The sequence below is a fragment of the Centruroides vittatus genome, unplaced genomic scaffold, assembly GCF_030686945.1.
Source record: "Centruroides vittatus isolate TY-2023 unplaced genomic scaffold, ASM3068694v2 contig_397, whole genome shotgun sequence".
Classification (NCBI taxonomy): Eukaryota; Metazoa; Arthropoda; class Arachnida; order Scorpiones; family Buthidae; genus Centruroides; species Centruroides vittatus.
In genome coordinates, this window is record NW_027122212.1 from 1,716,922 (window position 1) to 1,729,391 (window position 12,470).

A 12,470-nucleotide genomic window follows, 5' to 3' on the forward strand; every position below is an offset into this window, starting at 1 on the left:
TCTTTGGATGTCAACAATATCCTGTAAAAAAATAGTGCATATGATTTTTAAAGTAATCTTTGACAACTATGATTTTGACCACATTTACATCAGTTTGCAAGATTAAAATTAACTCTTAAATACACATTCCAAGAAAAATAAGATGTTATTCTGATTTTACTCGTAAAAACATTCGTCAAAGAATAATAATAATAATAACATCACAATTTGTTGCAGAAATAATGGCTGCAATATCAATAAAAACAAAATATTTGTCAATTTGAACCGATACTTATGATTGTGGGAAGACACCGTTTAGTTCACACAATTTATGTATTGTTTCAAAACTGAAAAAATTCAAAAAAAGACTTTTTGAATTTTACATTATCACTAAGTCTTTTGAATTTGTCTATGAAAAAAAATTAATAAATCCAACATAGGGAGTGATGAAAAATTATTATTTAAAAAAGGGTGAAATTTCTTTGTACACTAAGTAAAATTTTATGGCTCTATTACTACCAGCATCACTGCCACATGCTTGCGTAGTTTCCCTGAAGGCTGGCGGGTAGAGGGCCACCCGCCGTAAACAGTCTCGTCCCCGAAGCATCGTAACAGTGAGTGTAGATGGCTGGATTATACTCTAGACTGAAGAACACCTCTCGATAATTTTCATCCGGATACTGCAATCGAATCAAAGACTAGCATTACTACCGAGAATCGGCCGCTGTCGCAATTAAATAACTTACCACCCATCCCCGGGTCGCTCTCAGCACGGCCGGGCGGCTTCCGCTCGAGTCTTCCAGGTAACGCCCCGCCCTGACGTCGTAGAACATCAGGATGCCAATTCCGGTTCCAATGGTCAGGAGATCTCCAGAAAAACTCAACGACCTCACACCGCAACCCTGATACTTGGCTGTGATTTTCTGGACGGGTTCCAGAGTCTGAACGTCCAGAAGAGTGATGTGAGAGCGCGATCCGACGGCATAGAGTTTGTGTTCATAATTTTGAGTCATGCAAACCGTTTCTTGAAAGAATGGAAGTTTGCAGGAAAATTTCTGTTAAGCATTAATGAAGCATTTTATTTTTTAAATTAATTAATTTATAATTTAAAAAATAAATTTACCTGATGGAATGACTGTAGATCCCAGAGATGCAGAAATCCATTCAATGACAGTGCTACTAAAATCTAAACAAAATTTCCCATTAGTATTACATAATTAGGATTTAATCAAATAATATATCAAATTTTACGGACTATAAGACGCTACAGACTATAAGACGCACCTGAATTTTGGAGGCAATTTTTCGAAGAAAAAAGTGCGTCTTATAGTCCGTAAAATACGGTAATTAGAAAATATTATCTATTTATTCCACAACCTCAGTCTGCTGTAATATTTCAATTTAGCAACAAAATGCAGTAGCTAGTCCCTTGTTATATTGTGCAACATAGTTTATTTGGTTTGTCTTTATACATCAGATGGCACTATATAACTGCTATATCTATCCATTACTGCTAGACCACTTACATTTGGAACACAAAAAACAGGATATATCCAAATAAGTAATATAAAAACAGGCTACTGTATATTGCTAACTAAGACAAGTTTAAGAAGATTCCAAAGAATTTGGGATAATCATATCCTTCATATGTTAAATCATTACATATATTGAGTGTCTTGATAAATATAAACAATTTTTTCCCCTAATTGTTGTTGTAAAAACCTTACTGTCCTTAAATTCTAATATTATTGTTAATTGTCTACTTGGACTTTACTTATTAATAGGACTTTATACTGGTGTTTAAAGATTGGCACAGTAATGAGAGTTAGTTCAGGAAAGAACAAAATTTCTTTATTATATCACCTGTAGTAATAATTTCTGTACACATATTATACATGTTATACGTGTTAATAATTTACAGTCTTTATTTACTTTGTATAATTAAAATTAAATAAACAGTGAAATGTTTAATTGTAAAACGAGAAATATCCAGTTATACTCGGGATTGGAATATGTATTTACAGTAAGTTTTAAAATTGCATTTTATTGCTAAGAAATTTTAAGTTATACAGTAACTTATTTGTTTTGTTATTGTTACTTTTTAGTGTTTGGTAGTAATACTGCTGATGAGGGGCATGCTAGCCCGAAACACGTATAATATGTGTACAGAAATTATTACTACAGGTGATATAATAAAAAAATTTTGTTCTTTTCTGAACTAACTCTCATTACTGTGCCAATCTTTAAACACCAGTGATAAAGTCCTATTAATATGTGTACAGAAATTATTACTACAGGTGATTTAACAATAATTTTTTCCCCTTTTTAATAATCCATTTTATACAACAGATTGTTATGGTTCAAATTAATTATAGTTGCCATATATCTTACCATAATTTGTCTAAGCAGCCAAAAAATATCACAAAATTCATAATTAAAATACCCCATATTCTATGCAGTGTAGAGGGAGTTTTGGAAAGATGTGGAAGACATTTCCATAAAAACCAAACCTTGCTACTATGACACGTGGTGCTGCAAGTGAACATTTTATTTGTACAAGTCACTTGTGCTAGACAAAGCTTTAGTAATGCGGGGGATACTGCCAAATGTAATCCCCTTCTGAAGATGTAAAACCCAAAGGCAATAAACTGTGTCTGGAGACTGACTGTAATTAATTCCTACTTGATAGTCTTTTGAGGATGTGAAATTTGTATTGCTCGATTGTATTGCACTTTTTAAGTGTCTCCACAGTGAAAAATCACGTGGATTAAGATCTGGAGAATGAGGTAGCCGGGGGAAAGGTACAATTAATCACCGTTATCAATAAAATGTTGTCACACAAACAGTGCCGTAACTAGGGCGGTGCCCAGGCACAGGGCATAGACCCTGAGGGGCGTAGAAATGACCTGGACCAAATTTTATATCATAGTTTTGGGGCGTAGTTACAGAAGCTCGCACCGGGCGCATAAAAGACTAGTTACGACACTGCACACAAACAGTTGTATGAAGTATCAAATAAATGGAGGTACTATGTGTTTTACAAAATTGATTGACTCCAGGCATTTGTTGTACCCCAACTGCAATGGCACTGAGTGTCAAGCATCTCTTGATACCCTGGATTGTCAAGGCACATTGCTGTTAATAGCTTCTTTGAAGAATAGTCCAAGAACAAATGTGGCTGTAATACAATACCAGATGATCATATCAAAACCAATTACCAGATTAAGTCATGCTACATTCCTACTACTAATAATTATTAAATATTGAGTAATTTGGCACTAGAAGCGTTAAGTGCCATCTTGTATTAAATTTAATAATTATAATTAAATTAACATTTATTAAATAGTTTTAAAATTTTTGGCCCAGAGTGGTCTCGAACCTGCAACTGCTGCTTACCATGCAGATGCATTGCCAGTTACGCTACTTGGACTTGTCCAATTCTCTGCTTCCAAACATATTTAATTTTGAAATAACTGTAGTAGTTACTCTCATCGCCTGTAATCACCCACCACGGCTCTCAGCCAGCTATCGCTTTAACACGGCACAGTGTATATATATGTATAGACAGTATTGGCAGAAGTTTCCATTGTACAAGTGCAGCTTTAGTAGGTGTAAAAATACCTTTGATAAAGAGGCAACTTACTAGTGTTACTAAGCATAGTTAGTTTCTCTAGTGTTGTGGATTTTATATTGATTAATTTTCATACTGAAAATGCCTTCTTGTTCTGTTTTCGGTTGCAAACGCACTTGGGAACAAATTTAACAAGTTATATTAAGTTCTAATATTTTCCAAGCAATCCAGAGAGGAGAAACTTATGGATGACAGCAATTAAATGTAAAGACTGGACTCTGATTAAACACAGCAGAATATGTAGTCTACATTTTTCATCAAGTTAGTTATTACTACTATTTTAAATGTAAAATTTGTTTTCCTTGAAATTTTCTATTGTTTATGAAAGTTATAAATGGTAGAAAACTCAAACACACACACACACACACACACACACACTGTAAAATATTAAAAACAAATAGCATGGGTCTACCAGTGCAAAACATCCTAGGCAAATATAGTGGATGGAAATTATATTATATTAACTTTTGCTAGCCAGCTACATGATGATTTTATTTTTTGGTCAGGTTATAGGTCCTATTTACCGTATTTACTCGCATATAGGACAAGGTGTGACTTTAAAGATCAAAATAAAGAAAATTAGATTTATTAATACAATTCTAATTTTATTTCATTTAATCACAAATAAAATATTATCAAATGCACACACTGTCCTGCAAAAATTACTGGCATTTTAAACTTAAAAAAAAACTTTAAAATCAACAACATAATTTGTTCAACTAAAGCTGGACAATCAGAAACTTTTTTACCTATTCTTAACAGTTGAATCCACACTTATATGTTTCTCTAACTTTTGATTTCCGAATAATTATCTGTTTTCATATGGGAATGGATTAAAACTTATATCAGGCTCCTGTGTCATTTTGGAATTTCAATTTGGAATTAAATTCAAAAGCTTTGCTATTTAGCTTTGAATCATTCTTGTGTATTATTATGAAAGACCCAGATAAAATAGTTTTGTTTTTAAACATCAGAGAATGAGCATTTGGTAAAAACTGCAAATACGTGATTCACAAAAATTATTGCAAAAACACAAAGAATCTTTTGCTCGCACATATAGGACAATCTAGGTGTTTGAAGCAGTGAAAATGAATAAAAACCTTGTCTTTTACAACTAAATATACTAATACGTGAGTAAATACGGTATCTTATATATTATAAATAATTATTACAATTAGCTTGCTCTTTTATTATTTACTTGATTAATATACTACAGCTATATTATATTTAAAGAGTTTATCAAACATTGAGCTATTTTTACATTTATTTTAGTAATCCACAAGTACAAAGTTATGTATGTACTGTACATCTCCTAGATCAGGGGTTGGCAGAGGACACGGCATAGTCCCAAAGTGCATCACCATCAACCAAAAAGCCTTTCCTGTATGCCTTCGAGGTGCCTTCCAAAACAAGGAGAAATTGCTCCTTTCGAAATTAATTAAAAATAAATGTAAATCTCTGGTAGAAGTGGAGCTAAAATTATATCCCGCCCACCTACAGTTTGCAAAAGCATGCCACCTGGCCTCTCTAATGACCAACTTGGAAAAAAGGTTAGAAGGGTTTCTTTTATTATTACAAGTTCCGGTGAATAGAGAGATTATATAAAAAGATAATCTTTAAATTAAATAAGAAATTCTGATGGCTCCATGAGGCAACGTAGACAACCACAACCAATCCTGTTTTACAACTACACAGAGGAGCACATTCCAGCCCGGATTGTCAAGATCATACAAAGGGGACTCTTGTGCCTCATTTTCTGAACAAACAAAAGAGTAAACTGGCACTCTAATGCTCACCAATTCAATTCTCTTCCCATTAGATCTTGATTTTTGGTCTTGATTGGCATTTTTCATTTGTTCCCATGAGTCATTTGCTGCCCTTTCGGATGAGTTTTCTGGTGTAGGTAATGCAGGATACTCGGTCACTGTATGTTAGGTGATGCCTGGCCATCCCTGTCCGTAACGCGCTGCATAGAAAGATGCTGCATCCGCCCACGAATATCGGGACGCAAAGGATGGGAAAAACATGGATCCCTGCCATTTGGGCATCCTTGTCTGCACATAATATGTGGGTGTGAACCAACTTGGGAAAAACGGTGGACCCTGTATAGGTGCCCTCCAGTTTCTGGAATCATAAGGATAGGAACTTAGCCTGCTAGGTTCCCATAACTCATTTGTTTTGGCTGCCTCACGAATGCTGGCTACTTATTATTATTAAAAGATGGGGTTGCAGGATAATTAAAAGGTACAGCGTAATGTGGAACCTGAAAATAATTTTGAGGGGGAGGATGCCTCATTTGCCTTATTTCTAAACAGCAACATCTGCCTACCTTGCACATTTCCCTCTCTCTGGGGCCTATCTTTCAGTCTTGATCCTGGAATTGACCGAGGCTTGAATTCTTCTCTAAATTGGCTAGTTGCCCAGTAATCTGGTTTATTTTTGCCTCTAGCTTGGACTCAGACTGCCTATTTTCTATCTCTGAGCCTGCCAAAGCCATGTCAGTTGCCGTACACTCACAACCCAATTTCGCGTTTTTCCCACTAATTGTTTGACAGTTTCTTCTTGCTTTGCGATTTTTAATGCATCCGAATATGTCTGCGGGTCATGGGTCAAGACGTTCTGTTTTATACTGTCATTGAGACCATGTAAAACTGAATCCAAAGCTTTTTGTCTAGCTCTTTTTGCTGGCACCATTTGCTGATCTCAGTTTCCCATTTGTTTTCTCCAGCCTGTGCAATAATCATGTCACTGGCTAGAGTTTATAACCGAATTGCAAATTCCTGAACGCGCTCATCCTGTTTTGCATGCACATGGATTAAATAAGGTTGTTCATCAAACTGTTCAAATCGCTTAAAACTATCGTAATCACTTACTTCTTTCATTTTAATGTCGCGCTGTGCAAAATCCCATGTCACTCCTGTGAATTTGCACTTTGCAATACTTAGGCACTGCCAAGAAGTCCAACCAGCCAGACTAGTCTAATGTCTCGAAAAAGTCCATTACGTTTTCATCTTCTCTGGAAAATGCCGGTAACATCCCCATGAAAGCCTCAGTTGATCCCCCAAAATCACTCATTCCACTAGAGCATGATTGCATGTCTGTCTCTACGTCCATTTGTCTAGCCCCACTTTACTTGTTTGAAAGATTTTGCAAGTTTTGTCGGGTTCTTCACCTACTTTTGATATATATATATATATACACACACACACACGGTAAAGCATCGATTATCTGAACACCGATCAACTGAAACATCGGTTAACTGAAAGCATTCCAGTCGGACTGAGTCGTGGTGAATTGAACATTTTTGATACTAGATTAACTTCTAAAGTATAACTTTTTTGGTTTTTATATTTTTCAATATATTTATTTTATTTGTACAAAACAAAGAAATAATTTTTAATGATACAATAGCCACGATTATTATTATAAAAGTTTTTGTTAGGCTAAACATCGACAAAAATTCAATGCGAAGCGACATGCAATGGAGAAAACTTTCAACATGGGATATATTAATATACTATTATTAGGATATACAGTAGAGCGTCGTTAATTGGAACGTCGGTAATTAAAATGGCCGGAAATTGGAACGATTTTCAGTCGGACTGTGTAGTGCTGAATCGAACGTTTTTGATACTAAATTTACTTCTAAAGTATAATTTCATGTTTTTTATATTCTTCAATATATTTATTTTGTTTGTACAAAACGCAGAAATAATTTTTAACGATACGATAGCCTCAATTATTATTATAAAAATTTTCGTTAGGCTTAAAATCGACGAAAATTCAACACGAAGCGACACGCAACGGAGAAAAATTCAACAGGAAGCGATACGCAACGGAGAAAAATTTGAACATCGGACAGGTTAATATATTTTTTCGTATAAAGTCGGAAATTGGAACAAATGACTAATTGGAACAACCACAGTCCCCAATTGACGCCAATTTTCGACGCTCTACTGTACTAATATACTATATTAATAATGTATTTTTTTGTACATAATCACTTATCTGAAAAATCAATTTTCCGAACAACCCCAGTCCCCAATTGATTCAGATAATCGATGCTCTACTGTATATATATATACATACTGTATATATATACAGTAGAGCACCGAAAAAATAAAAAAAAAAATATATATATATACAGTCGACTTCGCATAAGTCGATACCTGGATAACTTGACACTGATTGGTTACATAGTCAGTTTTCTGTGGTCCTGGCAGACTTACATAGGCATTAATGTTATTAATGTTAAAAAACTTGGTTTACTTGACATCGTTTAACTTGTCACCACTGGATAAATCAACATACTTTTTCTGTTTCACACTTTTTAGAATTCTGATAAGTCGACTCCCTCCTGAAAAATGAGTTCACACCACACAGTTTATCGTACGATGTAAACTCATTTTTTCAGAAGGGAGTCGACTTATCAGACATCTAAAAAGTGTGAAACAGAAAAAGTATGTTGATTTATCCAGTGGTGACGAGTTAAATGATGTCAAGTAAACTGAGTTTTTTAACATTAACAACATTAATGCCTATGTAAGTCGGCCGGGACCACAGAAAACTGACTAATTAACCTACGGTGTTGAGTTATCCGGGTGTCAACTTATGCAGAGTCAACTGTATATACATATATTTTAATGGGACTTCGAATCCCACTTAACTGAAGATGAACATTGAAGAGCTCATAATAGAACCTGAAACTGATCTGATGACAGAATAACTCCTAGAACTCTTGAATGAAGAACACCAAGAAACTCAGCAAGATATGTTTTCTTCTGAAAAAGAGGAAGACAAAAGAAGAGCAATGCTGACATCTGCTATTAAAGATCTTTTGTAGTAGTGGGAGAATGTCAGAACAACGGTCTTAGAATGGCATCCAAACCAGGTTGAGGTTAATAGGCTTGGGGATCTCTACAACAACAATGCTATTAATTACTTCCAAAAAATCCTGAAGAAGAGAAAGAAAAGCAATCAACATTGGATGGATTCTTTAATGTCCCACAAACAGAAAAACAACATGAATGATCTAAATGCAAGACTGTGTATATATTTAATTTTATTATTACATATAAATAAACATTGTAAGAAAGTATATAATTTTTTATTTATTTTTTGAAGTCTCAAACAAATTAATCAAATTTCCATAAAAATCTATGGTAAATTGATAATCAGTTAATAAACAATTCAGATAGCAAACACAGTCTTGGAATGGAATATGTTCGTTAACTGATCACCCACTGTATAATAATAATAATTAAGGTGTTGTCATTTATATTTAGAATTTAAGTGTTACACAAAGCAATCCTTGGAAGGCTGAGAGAACAGAATGGATTTGAAGTTTTAAACACTTATATTATATTTATTTAAACATCATTTATTTTTTAAGATTTAGAAATTTGTGTAATAAGTTAATAAAGGCAGAAAGCAGAAATCAGCTTTGAAGTAACAAAAAAATAAATAAAATAGAAGCATAAATATCTTAATCACAAATCATACTATAGTCAGACAACTTACAAAAGAAAAACTGGAACCAGTATTACTCCTAGATGAGCAAAATGCACAGTCATCAATTGCTTGTAAGCAACCACCACAGTCTATATGAACATCTTAAAGTCCAATGATCATATTGTGATGATTCGTGACGAGGTGTAACGGTTTCTGCGAACAGACCGACACAAAATAATAATCGAAACACGTTACTTTTAACAAAGGTACGATTTTATTCTCGCCAGAAAGAACAGAAGCAGGTTCTTTATGGATCCCAACTTTACAAAGAAAGGCTTTTTTTTACAGTCTAAAAAGCGCGCTCAAAACGGAACCCGACAAATTATACGCGTGCAGATCTTAAAACTAAACTTATCCTACTTATAACTAAAGGGAAGAACAATATATACATGTAGATAAAAATAGTCGAAGATTGAAATACTTGGTGGGATACCACTCTTGAGTCCTGTTTGATTATTTTATAGGCTTCCCGTGTTCTCGGTGAATCTCTCACTCCCCCGTCGTATCCTTTCCTTTTCTTCTGCTGCTCACTTATCCGCCTCGGTCGAGAGCTTCCTTTTCACACCTTCACTCTCCACAGTCCAGTCGAAAAGTGATTCACTTTTCATTCCTCGAGACCCACGGCGCCGTCCCTTCTATTGCTCTATACGTTGTCTCTTTCTTAGAAACGATAATCCCACCCAAAGGGTAAAAAGGAGTGGTGGGGAAAGTAAAGGAGGATAGATAATACAAAAGAAACAAAGGAATTGCTAAAACTAACTTATATTACATATTAAAAACATATAAAATACGCGAATAACATGGCCGACAGCCACAATATCAAATTCAAACAATTACTGGATTAGATTAGGCTACATTCCTACTCCTAATAATTATTAAATGCCTACCTCTAGTTCAAATTATTTGGTATTTTCTAATTATTAGTAGCAGGAATGTAGCCCAATTTTATCCAGCAACCATTTAGCTTTGATATGATCAGTGGGCTTTAAGATGTTTATATATGTATATACACCATGTCAGGATAAAGCAATACCATGGCAAAGAGGGTGTCATGCCACAGCCTACAGGTCATGAGCATAGTGTAACTGGCAATGCATTCAGATGGTAAGCAGCAGTTGCTGGTTTGAGTTCCACTCTAGGCCAATTTTTTCTTCCAAAAATTTAATTATTCAATAAATATTAATTTAATACAAGATGGCACCTAATGGCTACCTCTGTTGCCAAATTACTTGGTGTTTAACTCGCCATTACTTGAAGGTAAGTGCTGCATTCACCTTTCATTTTAAAATGCTTGTAACTCAGGCTTCTTGGAAGTTTTGTGGTGAAACTCTTATCTATCTTTCTACTTGAGTATCCCATCCCTTTCAACAAGATACCAGAATCAGAAATAATAGTCATCGCTACATGTTACACTCTTAGATGATGTTTTCCTATTTTTATACTCTTCTTTTTTGGGCAATATGCAGACCTTTCTCTTCACACTGATGATGTTTGTGAAAGATCTGATTTCTTTCTCAACATTTTCAGGTTTTTCAATAAGGAGATCCTCACTATCATTGACTGCAAAGAAGGAACCTACATTTTCTTCCTCAGACTTCTCATTCAAGCCATTTCAGAAACATTTCATCATATTTTATTATAGTAAATATATTAATATATAAAATCACTTCATAATTAAAATCATACCATTTTGAGTAAGAAAAAAAAACACAGGATTACTCATGGGTGAGTGCTGCACTAATTTGTCCAACACAACTGAAACAAAGATGGCATTAAAAGTGGTAGCCTACTGGATACCACATAACAACAATCTGCAAACAATGCAATTCTAAAAACCCAGACCAAACAGAATCAGAAGATAATCCTTTTAATGGCACAACTGGTTTTACTGTGCTTGTAGCTTGAAAATGCTCAAGACAAATCTCAAGCTCACTAAACATATATTATTTAAACATTTGTTAAAAATCCAATTTTTATTGTACTGTTTTGGAAAAACTCCTGTATACACATATGTTTGCATAGTTTATGATTATTTAGTTTTTATTTGTTAATATCAAAAATTAGTTTATTGTCATCTATTGTTTGTAATCTTATACTACACTTTGACAATAGATAAAATACTTTACTTTTATTCATTCAACTTTGTCATCAAGCTAGCTTGAAGCAGAAGTTTGTCCTTTACATTTTGGTATAAGATTTATACATATTGACATAATTAATAAAAAGCTGAACCTCACTGAAATTTGCATTAAAATCATTTATTTTCTGGACAGGTCTGAACCTCACTGAAATTTGCATTAAAATCATTTATTTTTAAGGAAAATAATTGATTTTAATGCAAATTTCAGTGAGGTTCGGACCTGTCCAGAGCCTCACATACCAAAAAATTAATGTTTACATATTTCACGTTTATGTATGTAATTTCACAAGTCTAAAATTAATTGACACTTCAATGGTTATCATTATCCAGTTAAATGAGATCAATATTTTAGTATAAAGTCTAGTTTCCATGTACATTATAAAAAAAAGCATGTGTTTGAAAAATATAAATAATAAAAAACAATAATTTTAGAAAAAAATTCAAGTTTTATACAGAACTTCATAATTTTGTTCATTTATAATGTTTCCAAACAAAGGAAACACATTTGTTCGTTTTTTTTCAGGTTTGTTTAATTGTTTTATAATCCTTATACTGTAATTTTATTCTTTTCATAACTCCTACATATATAAGTTGATTATTTGTATAATTTTTTCTGTAATTATATTTAGTTATTATTTTTTAAACAAAGAAAAATGTACGATGTTTCCTTTTTTTTAGTTTACTTTTGTTCATTTGATGTTTTGTTATAGTTTCGTTTATTGCTTTATCAATAAAATATAAATATATATATATATATATATTTATAAAGGATATATATATAATATGTTTTAAAAGGATACAATAAATTATATAAAATATATATATATATATATATATTTATTTATTATTTATATAATTTATTGTATCCTTGTATCCTTTTATTTATTTATAAACAATACTATAAATTATATAAATAATAAATATTTATGTAGGATTTTCCTGATATAACAGTAAACAAAAGTATAATGAAACAGCAAAACAGAACTAAAAAAACAATAAAACAAAAGATTGCATGTGCTTTTTTTGTTTTATAATTCTATTTATTTATAATTTTTTCAAATCTACTATATAAAACTGAAAAACTGGGCAGTCTCTGTCACGGTATTCCAAAAACAGCCACTAGGGGCACCCCTAGCTAAATTAAATTAATGATATAAATTATTTATAACAATATATATATTTTATATTGTTACAGTATAATTCAGTATA

General features: G+C 33.0%; 1 protein-coding gene across 1 annotated transcript in view; it reads right to left on the reverse strand.

Annotated features, from left to right (window-relative positions):
• Positions 1-416: 416 nt before the first annotated feature.
• DCAF12 (DDB1 and CUL4 associated factor 12-like protein) overlaps positions 417-12,470 on the reverse strand; it is a 41,591-nt gene continuing 29,537 nt past the window's right edge. The window contains exons 5-7 of the mRNA XM_067271394.1: positions 1,103-1,165; positions 726-1,034; positions 417-659 (exon numbers count right to left, since the gene is read on the reverse strand). Coding sequence (XP_067127495.1) covers positions 504-659; positions 726-1,034; positions 1,103-1,165 — 528 coding nt within the window. The 3' untranslated portion in view covers positions 417-503. The remainder of the gene's footprint in view (positions 660-725; positions 1,035-1,102; positions 1,166-12,470) is intronic.